Source organism: Clytia hemisphaerica, unplaced genomic scaffold, assembly GCF_902728285.1.
Source record: "Clytia hemisphaerica strain Z4C2 unplaced genomic scaffold, Clytia hemisphaerica genome assembly, whole genome shotgun sequence".
NCBI classification, from domain to species: domain Eukaryota; kingdom Metazoa; phylum Cnidaria; class Hydrozoa; order Leptothecata; family Clytiidae; genus Clytia; species Clytia hemisphaerica.
This window is the reverse complement of record NW_027104439.1, coordinates 144150-157030: the sequence shown is the minus strand read 5'-3', so window position 1 is coordinate 157030 and position 12881 is coordinate 144150. Positions and strand designations below refer to the sequence as shown.

At 36.3% G+C, this 12881-nt stretch overlaps 1 protein-coding gene across 1 annotated transcript; it reads left to right on the top strand.

Moving 5' to 3' along the window:
* Positions 1-517: 517 nt before the first annotated feature.
* Positions 518-10373, top strand: LOC136820791 (A disintegrin and metalloproteinase with thrombospondin motifs adt-1-like). Its single transcript, XM_067077017.1, has 17 exons — positions 518-620; positions 1971-2118; positions 2880-3127; positions 3579-3743; positions 3922-4092; positions 4534-4704; positions 5438-5728; positions 6361-6373; positions 6514-6535; positions 7001-7070; positions 7247-7391; positions 7600-7853; positions 8069-8245; positions 8492-8662; positions 9039-9209; positions 9538-9702; positions 9980-10373. The coding sequence occupies exons 1-17, from the start codon at positions 545-547 to the stop codon at positions 10285-10287; spliced, it is 2766 nt and encodes a 921-aa protein (XP_066933118.1). The 5' UTR covers positions 518-544; the 3' UTR covers positions 10288-10373.
* The last annotated feature ends 2508 nt before the right edge of the window (positions 10374-12881 follow it).

Here is a 12881-nt window from a genome sequence, read left to right as displayed (position 1 = left end):
CAGCAGTTTTAAATGATATGAATCCCTCGAGAATTATAATGTCATTTTGTACAAAAGCATAACTGCATTTCAAATTTGTCCATGTGATGATAAATATCCAAAAAAAATCGAAATTTCAAATCTTTTCATCATTGGGAAGCTTGAAAATCGAAAAGATGATAAGCGAGACTATCCCTATCATGTGGATTAGTAGGGCTAAGGGAGCTTCATGGTTGGCGGAGGATAGGATTGAATACTATTACTATAATCAAGGAAATTGGAGAGTTGGCATTTGAAGTAAAATTTCGGAAGAAAATACGGTATTCTTCTTTGAAATCATGATTTGATGAAATTCGCAGGAATGGTTGTTTTGTTAACTGTGCAATTTTTAAATATCAATATTGGATATGGTTCAAGTGATATTGCTATGTTAAGATTGGTTCAGCTTTTGAGAAAAACTGAATAAAGATAGATGACTGGTCTATTCAGACGGCGTTTTTGTAAAAAAGTACTCGAAAAGTATTTTAACATCTAAAGAAAAACAAAGTCCTAACAGAGGAAAAGAATGAAGAAAATGACGAAAAGACTACTCACATTTCTACTGATACTTGTGCTATCAATAAGCATTTTCGATGCTCAGGGTACGTTATTTGAAATCATAGGTGTTGAAACTTCGGAAGTAATCCTATCAGTCCAACTTCGGTATGCCCGAAAACAGGAAGGTTCTTTCCAAAGGAAGACGTTGGTTCCCCGAAAAGGTTTTGAAGATATTTAACAAATAGGCAAGATTACTCAAGTGAATAAAAATGTCCTTGGTAGTAAATTTTTGAAAAGGAGGCTAATACAGCAAAATTAGTGAAACAATAGAGAGTTTCGAAACCTAAGCCAATCAGCGGTGTTTTAAACATTCTTTTATTTAAAATCTCTATTGATAAACATCTTTTGTGAATGTTGTCTATTATGTTTAAACCTATTAATAAGCAATTCCCGGTGGGGGTCACTAGTGGCCGCCTATAGCAGTGCCTATAGACCAAGAGTAAGGCCTAAAAGCCTGGATCTGTCTATTGTGTAGACTAGGCAAACGAGGGAACTTTCAAAAATATTTTCCCAAAAATCAATAAGAGGGGGGATAAGAATGTCATGGGTGGAAAATTTTCAAAAGATTTATTAGCGGGCATCCCACTTATTAGGTACCCGAGAGTATTTTTCCACTTCTCGACGAGGAAGAATCTTCTCAAAGAGTCAGAAAAACTTCCGAAAGATTTAAGCTAATTTGGAAGGATCTTCCTGATCAGGCTAGTGGTGAGGATTGATTGATCATCCTTTCTGTGCATACCACGCTCTACTCTAAAGGGATAGGGCAAATATGACGATCTGATCTGGTTGACTAGCCAAAACAATTAAAACCGCGTGCGCATCTCGCTTGAAAATGAAAGTGAAAGCGACTGGGTTCTAATGTTTATGTTAATGGTTGGCGGTTTATCTTGGTGCAATTATTTCGCTTTAACCAATTCACTCCGCTCATGTAATATCAATCCAAAATCTGGATGAAAAAGATGAAAGCCAACCTGGTGGACAGATTCTTTTTCGCAGCTATGGCCTTTATGGCGCGCCGCGAGCACGAAGTGATAAGATTTATTTTTTCGGAAATTTAGATAACAAAATTTGCTATTCTTATGTGCTTAATTTGTAGGGGGGCTGAAATAAGCAGAAAGGTTGGTACTCTATGAGAAGATTCATAAAATGGGGGAGAGGGTCAATATTAAGTAATTTTGGGATGATTTCCCAAAAAGCCCTAGGGAAATGAAGGTTTTGGCACTTTTTCCGGACAATTTCATAAAATAGGGGGGGGGGGTCATTGGAGGTCATTATAAAATGCTACTAGGGTGATTTTTTTTCCGAAAAATTGCAAAGTGACCTCCTCTTTACGATTAAGCACGTAAGAGCTTTATTTCAACGCCATTTATAAACGATTTTCTCCAATATTCCAGAATGCAAAGTTCAGTTTGAAAGAAAAGGATGCATCAAGACAAACCGAGTTGTCTATCACACACAAATCGCGAATAACAGAGATTCGCACAGTGTCGTTTTTACTGGAAAGCAAGTCAATTGGGGAAACTACCAAAAGTCTTTACAAGAGTAAGATAATAGTAAACCAAATTGATCCAAGGAAATGACTCTCACAGTCAGTCCCCTAGAAAAAATATTACCTTAAAGGAAGAAATTTTTGCGGGAATTTAATTTGGCGGTTAACTTGAGAAACTAAATTTGGCGGTAATCTAATTTGGCGGATGAAGGACATTTTTGTCCGAAAAACGCCATTAAAAAGAAAAAACATGTTTTAAAGCCTGAAATAGCACACGTTAGGGGGAATAAATAGAATAGGAATTTGATTTGGCGGATAACGGAAAAAAATCAAATTTGGCGGAAACTTAATTTGGTGGATTTAGACCAAATTAAGTTCCCGCCAAACTTTCTTCCCTTAAGGTACGTAGATTTATACCCAATTACTTCCTAAAAGACACACTCTACTAGAGACTGTTTTTTTCCAATTTTTAAAGCTCCTTTTGGTGGCTTTTTTGTGTAGCCCTTTCCCCCGAGCTGGTACTATAACGGCTGGGGGGGGGGGTGTTTTCAAGGTTTACGTTGACACGGTATTTGTCTTTTTTCTGTCCGGTTTTTCGGTATTTTAAGAAAAAAAGTACGGTATTCCGGTATTGCTGCCGGTGACGCTAAATTGTCTAAAAATGCTTCGGTATTTCGGTATTTCGGATAAAAATTGCCAGTATTTCGGTATTCAGTACCCCTTGAAACCCCCCTATAAAGTGTCAATCTACTCCTCACCCAAAAAAGGCGTACCTTCATATTGTATGAAACTTTCTCAAAACATTTTCTTTGAGGTTGATAGGCGAATGTGCGAATAGAGCTTCAAAGCATGGTATAGCCTTCGCTGTTGGTGATTACAATCAGTGTTGGATTGCTACAGATGAACAGAACTATAACATTAGTTTCGAAAATCAATGGCAAAAATCTGATGGGTGTATTGGACATGATTTTACGAAATGTGTCTCTTCTAAACACAACCTTTGTGCAGGTGGAATAGGATCTCAATATGTTTATTTCATTGGACATCAACAAAACCAAACAGGTGATGAAATCAATTATTTTTCAGTTATTTCCAAAATTTAACTGGTTAGCAGGGGGAAATTTGTAAAATCGCTCGATTTTTTTAGTCAAAGCACTTGTTATAAGTGATTTCAGTACCTAACTCGAGATATTGGTCTTCAAAAAGCGCAAAAACTGGACAAAACAGCTGTTTCTGACTGAAAAACACTGTTCTTAAGGGTTAATATCTCGAGTTGGTTATAGAAATCATCTATACTTGCAGTATATCTCTAATCTTAATTTTTTGAGAGCTTTCCAAAAATATACAACAGGTCTCTCCGTTTTCTTAAGCTAAGATTTTCATCATTCTAAAGGTTTTATAATTACGTTTAACAGAAAACTATACAAAACCTAACGCTGCCGATCCCAGTAAAGAATAATACTAATCGGAATGCCAGTTAAAAACAAACATCCAAACCTTTGACTTTCTATAGTTGATGGCAAATGGGGAAATTGGACATCTTTCACAAAATGCAGTAAAAGTTGTGGCGTGGGATTTCAAACTCGTTCAAGAATTTGTAATAAACCGAAATGCGGAGGCAAAAGTTGCCAGGGATTTTCAACTGAAAGCCAACAATGCAATGTTCAAGATTGTCCTGGTGAGCGGTTACTCTGAAAAAATCCATCAATGACCACAACCGTTAACAATGTCTTATTCGTCATGAAAATGAATCGTTTTTATTTTTGCTTTAAAATCTTTTTTCAACCTTTTGAACGATTACGTTATCGATCGATACAATAATGTCCGATGATAGCAAATACTTTTCTTAACTTTAGTCGATGGTAAATGGGGAAATTGGACTTCTTATGGACCTTGTACAAAAAGTTGTGGAGGAGGATTTCAAATTCGTTCAAGAGCATGCGACAACCCGCCACAAAAATATGGAGGGAAAGATTGTCTAGGGCGAGCAACTGAAAATCGAACTTGCAATTCTCAAAATTGCCCTGGTAAGCGCCAGCTATTTTATTTTTAACAAATTGAAATGACCTTCTATTAAACATCTATCAACGGACGCCTTTCTCAATGTATGTAAGCAAACCTGTTCAAGTTTTCAATGCTGAAGTTTTACTTAGTGTACCAAGTTTTGACTTTGTTTTCAATCGCTTTTGAAATTCAATGGGAATTCCAAAACCATCCCCACTGGGTTTTTTGAGCTGAGAAGAAAAGAAATTCTAGTGTGATTTCGACAGAAATGTTCATCCCCACTGTGGGAAAAAGTTCCACCGGGGCTGTGAAACAATGGTGTCTTCTCCAAAAACCAAAGCAAGTAACAAGAATTCTCATTCTAAGAAACTTTGTAATCATATATGTAAACAAGAACAATTTCTTCTAAACTATGCCAAAATACTAGCGATATATCAGTTATCTTATATCTATTTTTCAAATAGTCAACGGAAGATATGGGAATTGGACTTCTTTTAGATCCTGCACAAAAAGCTGTGGAGGTGGAAGTCAATCACGATCGAGATCTTGCAACAACCCTGCACCAAAATATGGAGGAAAAGCTTGTGTTGGATCAGCCACTGACAGCCGAGCCTGTAACACACAAAACTGTCCAAGTAAGAATTTCAAGATTTCAGGTCTTCAAAGAGGCCCCCCTCCAGCGGTTTGCGTGATGGCGTGATTGGGACTTTTTTGTTGCGTGATAGCGTGATTAGAGATTTTTTTTGGCATGTGCGAGCCATAATAATGGTCCCTTTTTCACACCCTCGAAAGTCTCTGAAAGGGTTCCAAAAGTATCAAAATAAAAGATCGACTCCCTCAAAGGGTCATAAATTCTTGAAATTTGGAATAAAGTTTGAAAACTTTTTCTGGAAATTTTGGGGAAATAGTCTCTCTAAGGGTGGCAAAAACGTCAAAAAATGGACGAAATTTTTAAAATTCAGTCTCTCTAAGGGTGGATTTTTGCGTTTTTCGTCGTTTATGGAAACTTGAAGTTCGGTCGAGAAAAGCGATTTTAGTATTTCCACTTAGTTCATTAAGTATTTCCATTTGGGAGTGGTTTATTGGCTTTCAGCCTATATTCTATTAAAGTCTTTATTGAAAAAATTTAGAACTTTTAGATACTAAGTATTTAGTCTTAAGTCTAATGTTACTTGGAGTTAACTCTTATTTCCAAATTTCCAAGTTAAAGCACATTAAAACAAACCACTTGTGGTTTTAAAGATTTTGAGAAAAAACTTCCTTTTCCAAAATATCATTGCCAGTGTTAGATTACAATTGTTGGTATTTTACCTCTCAGCAAGGGAAGAAATGCGGTATATTTGAATAGATGCTTTATTATCTTTTCAGGCCCAGATTTTCAAGAAGTTCTTGTGTGTGAACAGCAAACTCGATTGATTGATTGTGGAGCCGGTAAAACCATTCAGTTGAGTGATTATTTCTGGGGACGCACATCAAAAACAGTTTGCCGAGTTGGTCCTGATTGGTTCTGGAGTACTACTTGCAAAGGAGGCCAAGCAGTAATCAAAACAAAGTGTGATGGAAAAAAATCGTGTACTATTAACGCTAATCACAAATGGATGAATGGTGATCCCTGTTTGGGAACTCCAAAATATGCCTGGGTCAAATACAGATGTTTTAGCAGCTCTTGAATTTTGTGCAAAAGATAAAAATTTGTCGAAGTTTTTAAATCAAAGTGAAAAATGTCTTCTTTTCTTACTATAGCAAATGATTCTGGATGAGACTAAAATTCCGAAATTGTCCGGAAAAAAATCTCCAGAAAGATAATCCTACGGAGATACTTGATTCTTTGATATTTTTGTTTTTGTTTTGGTACCAATGGGTCAATGTCGATATTGAGGTCTTTATTATAATTACTAAATTCATCCTAAAACTTATCCTGTTAACATTATATTTTTATGTGAAAACTTTCATTGCATGTATAAGTATCATCCAAAAAATTCGTTGCCGCACACAAAAATCATGCCTCCCTTTTTTGAACATTAAAAGAAAGTAATTAGTTATCCTAATCAAAGATCCAAGAGCGAATCAATTAGCACCGCATTATTCAAAAACCAATTTCAAAATGGTTTTTCTGTTGTTTTCTACAAAGAGCATTTGACCTAGGAAACATAGAAGCCAACTGAACAATTTTGAAGTACTAATTCGCAAGTTGTTGGATTATTGATTCTTGGTGCTAATGGAGAGGATCTTTAGTTTACAGTTGAAACACTTTGTCACCGAGAAATAATTGTTTTGAAAACGGATATTAGATTTATCGGCTTTGTGATCGGGAAGCAGCTTTTTAAGGGAATTTGTTGTTTATCATGTTACCAATGATTGAAACAGGTGGACTTGTGAATTTGTATATAAGAAGTTGCTTTTGATAAAGACCACAGTTTCTTGAACTTTAAAGAAATTTAAAGAATACTTAGTGGTCAAAGAGAGGTAGGTTTTATAAATCTTTACTACAATATACAAGTTTTTTTATAAGGAAGCTTAACTTGGCTCCGACCCTGGAGTTCCTTATCTTTCCAGAGGATTTCAGTTTCAAAGTTCCTTATCGAGTTCCTTATTTACTTGCTTATGGAATTGCTAAGTGTGTAACTTGTGTTTAAGTATAACAATTGACAGTCCAACAAAAAGACCTTTATTGAATGTTGTTTCGTCAATATTTTTTTGTTTAAGGCTTTTGTAAATGTGTGCAAATTCAAGTTTAAATCTCTGTTCCCTAACAATTCCTTATTTTTTGGACCATTTTCAGCCTCAAGTTCCTTATAAACGGCTTCCTTATAAAAAAGACGTGTACTACAATTTACTCTAATAATTTTCAAAAAATCACAGGACGAAAGATTTCTTTCCTGAAAAAAAGCGGAATGTTAGATCTTATCAATGTTTGTATTCGATTTTCAGCTTTCCGAACTCCCGACAATGAAAGTTTTTGTTTTCTTGGCCCTTCTCGGGGTTGCCTTGACAGCAGAAGGTAGGTCATATTAACTTCCTTTCAAGATTTCTGTCTCTGTCGATCGAACTAGAATTAGTTTAGACAAGTAGAAATTAGAATACTATTAAAAATATTTTTCCTATGAAGGTTTTTCTAATAAAAATGAACAAATAGTCTAACGAATACTTCATAATTTTCCTCTCCATTTTTGCCAGATTGCCCAGCATACGCAAAGCAGGGATGTTTGAAAAGAAGTACATCTGTTTTTCATCAACAAGTCGCCAACAATCGTGATGCTAGCAGCAATGTTTACACCGGCAAAGTTTTAGACTGGGTCAACTATAAACAATCTCTTGAAGAGTGAGATATTAAATTAATAATGATAGTATTTTCATACATCGAGGGTGGAGGGTGTTTTGCCAAGAAAGTCAAAGAACTTGGTGGTGTTGCTTTTTCCATGACATTCTGGGGAGAATGTTGGATGGCCACCGACAAAGCAGCTTATGAAGTTAATAGTTTATAGTTAAATCAATAGTTTATAGTTCTTGACTATTCCTCCATTCTACAGATTAGGATGTGCTTGTGCCAAGAAAGTCAAAGAACTCGGTGGTGTTGCTTTTGCCATGACATTCTGGGGAGAATGTTGGATGGCCACCGACAAAGCAGCTTATGAAGCTCATCTTATGAATCCTGCTGATCAATCAGGAAGTTGTATCGGTCATGACGGAAGCAACTATGCATCATGCGCTGAAGGACATGGACATTGCATGGGAGGCGAATCTTCTGAATATGCTTACAGCTTTCCATCTGCTGCCCCACCAGGTAATGACATGATCGATTGGCAACATCTTCCATGGTAGATATATCCTTAAGGAAAGAAGTTTTTCGAAAATTGTCTCTCTAAGGGTAACTTATTCGCAAAATTTTTGTCTCTCTTAAGGGTTGGTTTTCCGAAGTCTAGTCTACACTACTTGACTTCTTCCCCCGGGTTACAACTATTCTTAGTGGATAGTCATCCATAATTTTTCTATTTTCAGCAATCGATGGAGGATTTGGAAACTGGAGTGAATGGACACAATGTTCAGCCAGCTGTGGCGATTCTTTCCAAGAACGTGAACGAAGTTGTAACAACCCCGTCCCTAAAAATGGCGGTGCTGACTGTCCAGAAGAAGAATTGACTGAAACAAGAAAGTGCGACGTCCCAGCATGCCCAGGTATACCAGTCATCCAGCAAACGTGGATCTAAACTCGTTAAAGTTGGGGGATGGCCTCTTTGGACAACGCATAAAAATTTAGAGCTTCTGTAATTTCTTATCTTAAATGATTTTTGAAAAGCATCAATCCCTAGGTAGATAGATCACCGAATTCGATCTTAGAATTTGTGTAGTTTTTCAAGAAATAAAGTATTGTTAGAGGAATCTAAGAAGCTAACGAAATATTATACTTTCCATTTTCTCTAGTGGATGGTAAATGGACAGAGTTCAGTAAATTCGGTGAATGTTCAGCCTCGTGTGGAGGTGGATCACAAAAAAGAACACGATCTTGCACAAACCCTGCACCAGCACATGGTGGAAAAGAATGCGAAGGATCTGATGAAGATGAACAAGAATGTGGAACTGATCCTTGTCCAGGTATGTTGCTTGCGATGAGATATCTCACCCTAATCAAGAGCCCTCTAATAACGTTTGTCTTATACTCCGACAAGCTTAAAGTAATTGTACTCTTTTTCTTACTGGGGCAGGTGGGTATTGCAAATTCTTAATAAGCATGGACTGCATCACCTCCACAATCCTCACTACATATGCTGCAAGCTCCGTTACTCCACAATATGCATAATTTTGCCTTCTGGGTTTACTTTATATGCTGGGGGTAAATTAAATAAAACTTCTAGATCTACATAATGTAGCTTCAGTACAAGACACTCGAGTCCTCGTCAAGTATGCTGAAAATCATAAAATAGCAAAATAAAATGCTCCTTAAGTTTTGAATTTTTTTCTAAAAATCTAGTTGATGGTAAATGGGGAGCTTATGGAGCTTACAGCAAATGTAGTAAAGATTGCGGAGGTGGGAGCCAATCCCGATCGAGATCTTGCAACAACCCTGCACCAAAGTATGGAGGAAAAGCTTGTGTTGGATCAGCCACTGACAGCCGAGCCTGTAACACACAAAACTGTCCTAGTAAGTTTAGCTGCTAGTCCAATTCGAAAAACAAGAAGACTTTACCATGTGTGTATTACGATGAGATTCAAAGAAGTGAAATATTTTCCTATCAATTTTCAATTTTCCTTGTAGACTGAATAACTTCTCTAGGAATGACACTATCAGGGGTGACAAGACAGCCGTTATTATTCTTTAATAACTATGGTTCCTTCCATTCTTTAAAATAAATTAACCTAAAAATTATTCTAACTGGGGCAATGTGTAATAGTTTTGAAGCAGAAAGAGTCCTCTATTTACCGACATTTAGCTTGCACCTACTTTTAAGCACTTTTTCCGTTTTTTTTAGTCAACGGTAAATGGGGATCATGGAGCGGATATGGATCTTGTAACAAAAAATGTGGAACAGGAAGTCAGACACGAACCAGATCTTGTAATAATCCTTCACCAAAATACAATGGTGCTTCATGTTCAGGTTCATCTCAACAAAGCAGAAACTGCAACACTCACTCTTGTAAGTTGCACTTTTATCATCTTCGATTACCTTTTAAACTTACTTCGCCAGCAATTCCACAAACCCCATTTAGCTTGAAGCTTTATTTCTTAGATTTGTAATTTATGAGCTTAGTTTTTCTTTACCTGATTACTGATCTCTCCACAAGTACACAACGTAAAAATTGAAAAGGAAATGGTTGAAGCATTCCTTCCAATTATTTATATGCCTTCAATAGAGCGAGCACCTCATTTTTTACAAATTTCGATCTGAAGATAAACTCTCTTTTCCACCAAAGGTTGGTCTGGTTACCATGAATTCAGAACATGCGAAGGATCATCACGTAATGTCGATTGTGGATCTGGAAAAGTCATCAAATTGCACGACTACTTCTGGGGACGAACCACAAAATCAGTATGTAAAGGTGGTATTGATTGGACCTGGAGCACCAGCTGTCGAGGTGGTCATGGAAGAATCAGAAATAACTGTGATAACAGACGATCATGCAAATTGGAAGCTAACAATAGCTGGATGAACGATGATCCATGTTGGGGAACACCAAAATACGCCTGGGTCAAATACCGATGTTACCAAAGTCCTTATTAAGTGATATTTTCAAAGCAAATTAATATACAGCACTGTAGGCTATATTCCGCACAGAACATTCAACTCAATTGCACCTTACATTTCTATTTATACTGAAAGAAAGAAAGAAATTTAAATGAACCACCAGTGAATTGTATTTTGTGTTTACTACAGTAGTTCGGTAGTTTCTGAAGACACTCCTGTCTCAGTGACTCGGTGGAAGCTAAGGAAAAAGTAAGATTTAACGGACTGATAAAAGGGGTGCCTGATTCCTACAAATTGATCTAACAATGAGCCTCATTTCTGACCTTTGATTTGGTTTGATGCCCATTTTTCTTATCCCAACATGTTATACTCCTTTTTCGATCTTCACATACCTTTTTACGAGTCATGGGGAGAAATAAAATACAATAAATGCCTGCCGTTTCTTCTGTTCTTATAAATAACTCCACAAAATCAAGCAAAATCCAATACTCTCCAGGTGCCTAATAAACGTGGGGGTTGGAAATTTTTCAGAATTTTAATAAACGTTGGGGTCTTAATAAGCGTGGGGGTTGGAAATTTGATTATTTGTCGAAAATACCCCTAATTATTGGAAGCTAGAAGATGCACATATTTTGAGTGTAACACAACAATAAGTCATATTTTGTCACACCTACAAGTATAATTATATTTGTTGAAATTGCTTAACTTGTTAATTTTTCAGCTGTCTAGGTCAACGTTATTGGAAGCCTGCAGAAAATACTTACTCTCTATTTCAAAGATAAGACGTGTCCAATGAAAAATGCTTGATAAGAAATTTCTGAATTTTAGTAAACGTGGGGGTCCTAATAAGGTCAGTAGGGGTTGGAAAATTTTCGAAAAATTAATAAGCGTGAAGGCACGTTTATTAGGCACCTGAGAGTAGCTTGTTTTTTCATGATGTTGAAGATAAAGTGCAAAATCTAAACAGAAAAGCACAAATTAAAACTAGAGCCAGTCTTCCGGGATGAGATTAGAGATAAATATGACCGAGACAGGTACGACGAAAGCTTTTTAAATCTGGTACCGCGAGTGAGGAAATTTAAGGGATTTTACCGACAAAGAGGAAAATTTCGGGATTTTTTGTGAAAACCTGGTACGGCCGTCGCCGTACCTACCGTACCCGGTGCGTCGTACCTGAATATACCATTTTCGATAACAAAAACCTAGTGTGGTAAAGTCCTCTTTCGTTGAAAACAAATTAGAATAGAGAACTAGAGCGTCTCACTGTAATAGTGATTTAAAGAAAGCCTTGTTTGCAATTCAAATATCTGAATTTAAAAATTTAAAACTCATAAAATTGGTCTGCAGGCAAAGAATTGGCACTGTTGGAAATCTCTTGGCTTCAGCATTTTTGTTTGAAAGTAAATGGTTTTAAGCTATGTATTTTCAATATTGTTTTCTCACTTCACCCTCTGTAATGAGATCCAATCCCATTCCAATTCTGTTCGACGTACCGCAATGGATGATTATACACTGTGTGACATCACCACTCGCCATATTATCATTCTATTCCCCCGAATTCTATGGCCTTTTCATAAACGAGTGCAGCCTCGTTTTGAAACCACCACCAAGGTGATGAAATACCTTGAGTCTTCAACTTTATAAATAGAGTAAACGTCTTATGAACCCTTCTAACCGATCAATCCCCATAGCAACATTTTGAAAACGAGGTAAGCGTTGTTCGTGACACTTATTTTATGAAAATGTCGACAGTATATGGCCCCCAAAACTTAGTTGGCCCCAAAAACGTATAGGTTGTTATTAAAATGAGGATTGGGCTCTTCCAGAAAATGTCCGTACATGGGGGGGGGGTGAGAATATAATGTCCGGGGGTAGTGAAATGTTACACCTGCTGTCCTGGGTCAAAAGTCACAATGTCCGGGGGCAAATTTCCAAAAAATGTTATATCCCCCCATATTAAATTTTTTCTGGAAGAGCCCGCATTCTGACCTTTAAATTAGCCAGAATTAGACGATTTTTGTTTATTTCGAAAGAATGATGGTTATTCTTGAGGGTGAGTATGTTTTTGATGATTTCAGAAAGATTTACGCCTAATGCCTTTCAGAAAACGCAGATGCATTTGTGACTTTAGAGGATGAGTAAAAGATATAGCATCTTAAAGGTCAACCAGAACCAGCATTGATAAAACCGAGAATTCTAAATATGAGTAACAGAAAAAATCTTGAAATTCTGTTCCTACTAACTTGACTTAATAGTTTATAACAAAGAATTAACATTATTATATATATAAATTTTTGCTGAATCAGCAAAAACGACATATTCTGTCATATTTTTTGCAAAATATAGGAGAAACATAACTTTAAATCTTAATATTTTTTTTGTTTCCGTTAAGGTGTTTTTCCAAAATTTCCGCAACATATTCCATACATAAATGGAACCATTTTCGAAAGAAATTGGTTTTCAGAAACTTAATTAAAACGTCGTTAATTCAAAATTATAGTTTTCAAAATTTCTAAATTTTCAGTCTGGACTTTATCGAAAATCTTGTAATATTTTATACAAAACATAAATTTTACATCCATCGGGTCATAAATTTATGGGAAAACAAAAATATGTTCATAGTTTCTCCC

Coding starts and splice junctions, on each gene's coding strand:
- LOC136820791 (XM_067077017.1), top strand. CDS start 545: ATGAAGAAAATGACGAAAAGACTACTCACATTTCTACTGATACTTGTG. Junction 3,128..3,578: donor ACATCAACAAAACCAAACAG/GTGATGAAATCA, acceptor GACTTTCTATAG/TTGATGGCAAATGGGGAAAT. Junction 4,093..4,533: donor CAATTCTCAAAATTGCCCTG/GTAAGCGCCAGC, acceptor TTTTTCAAATAG/TCAACGGAAGATATGGGAAT.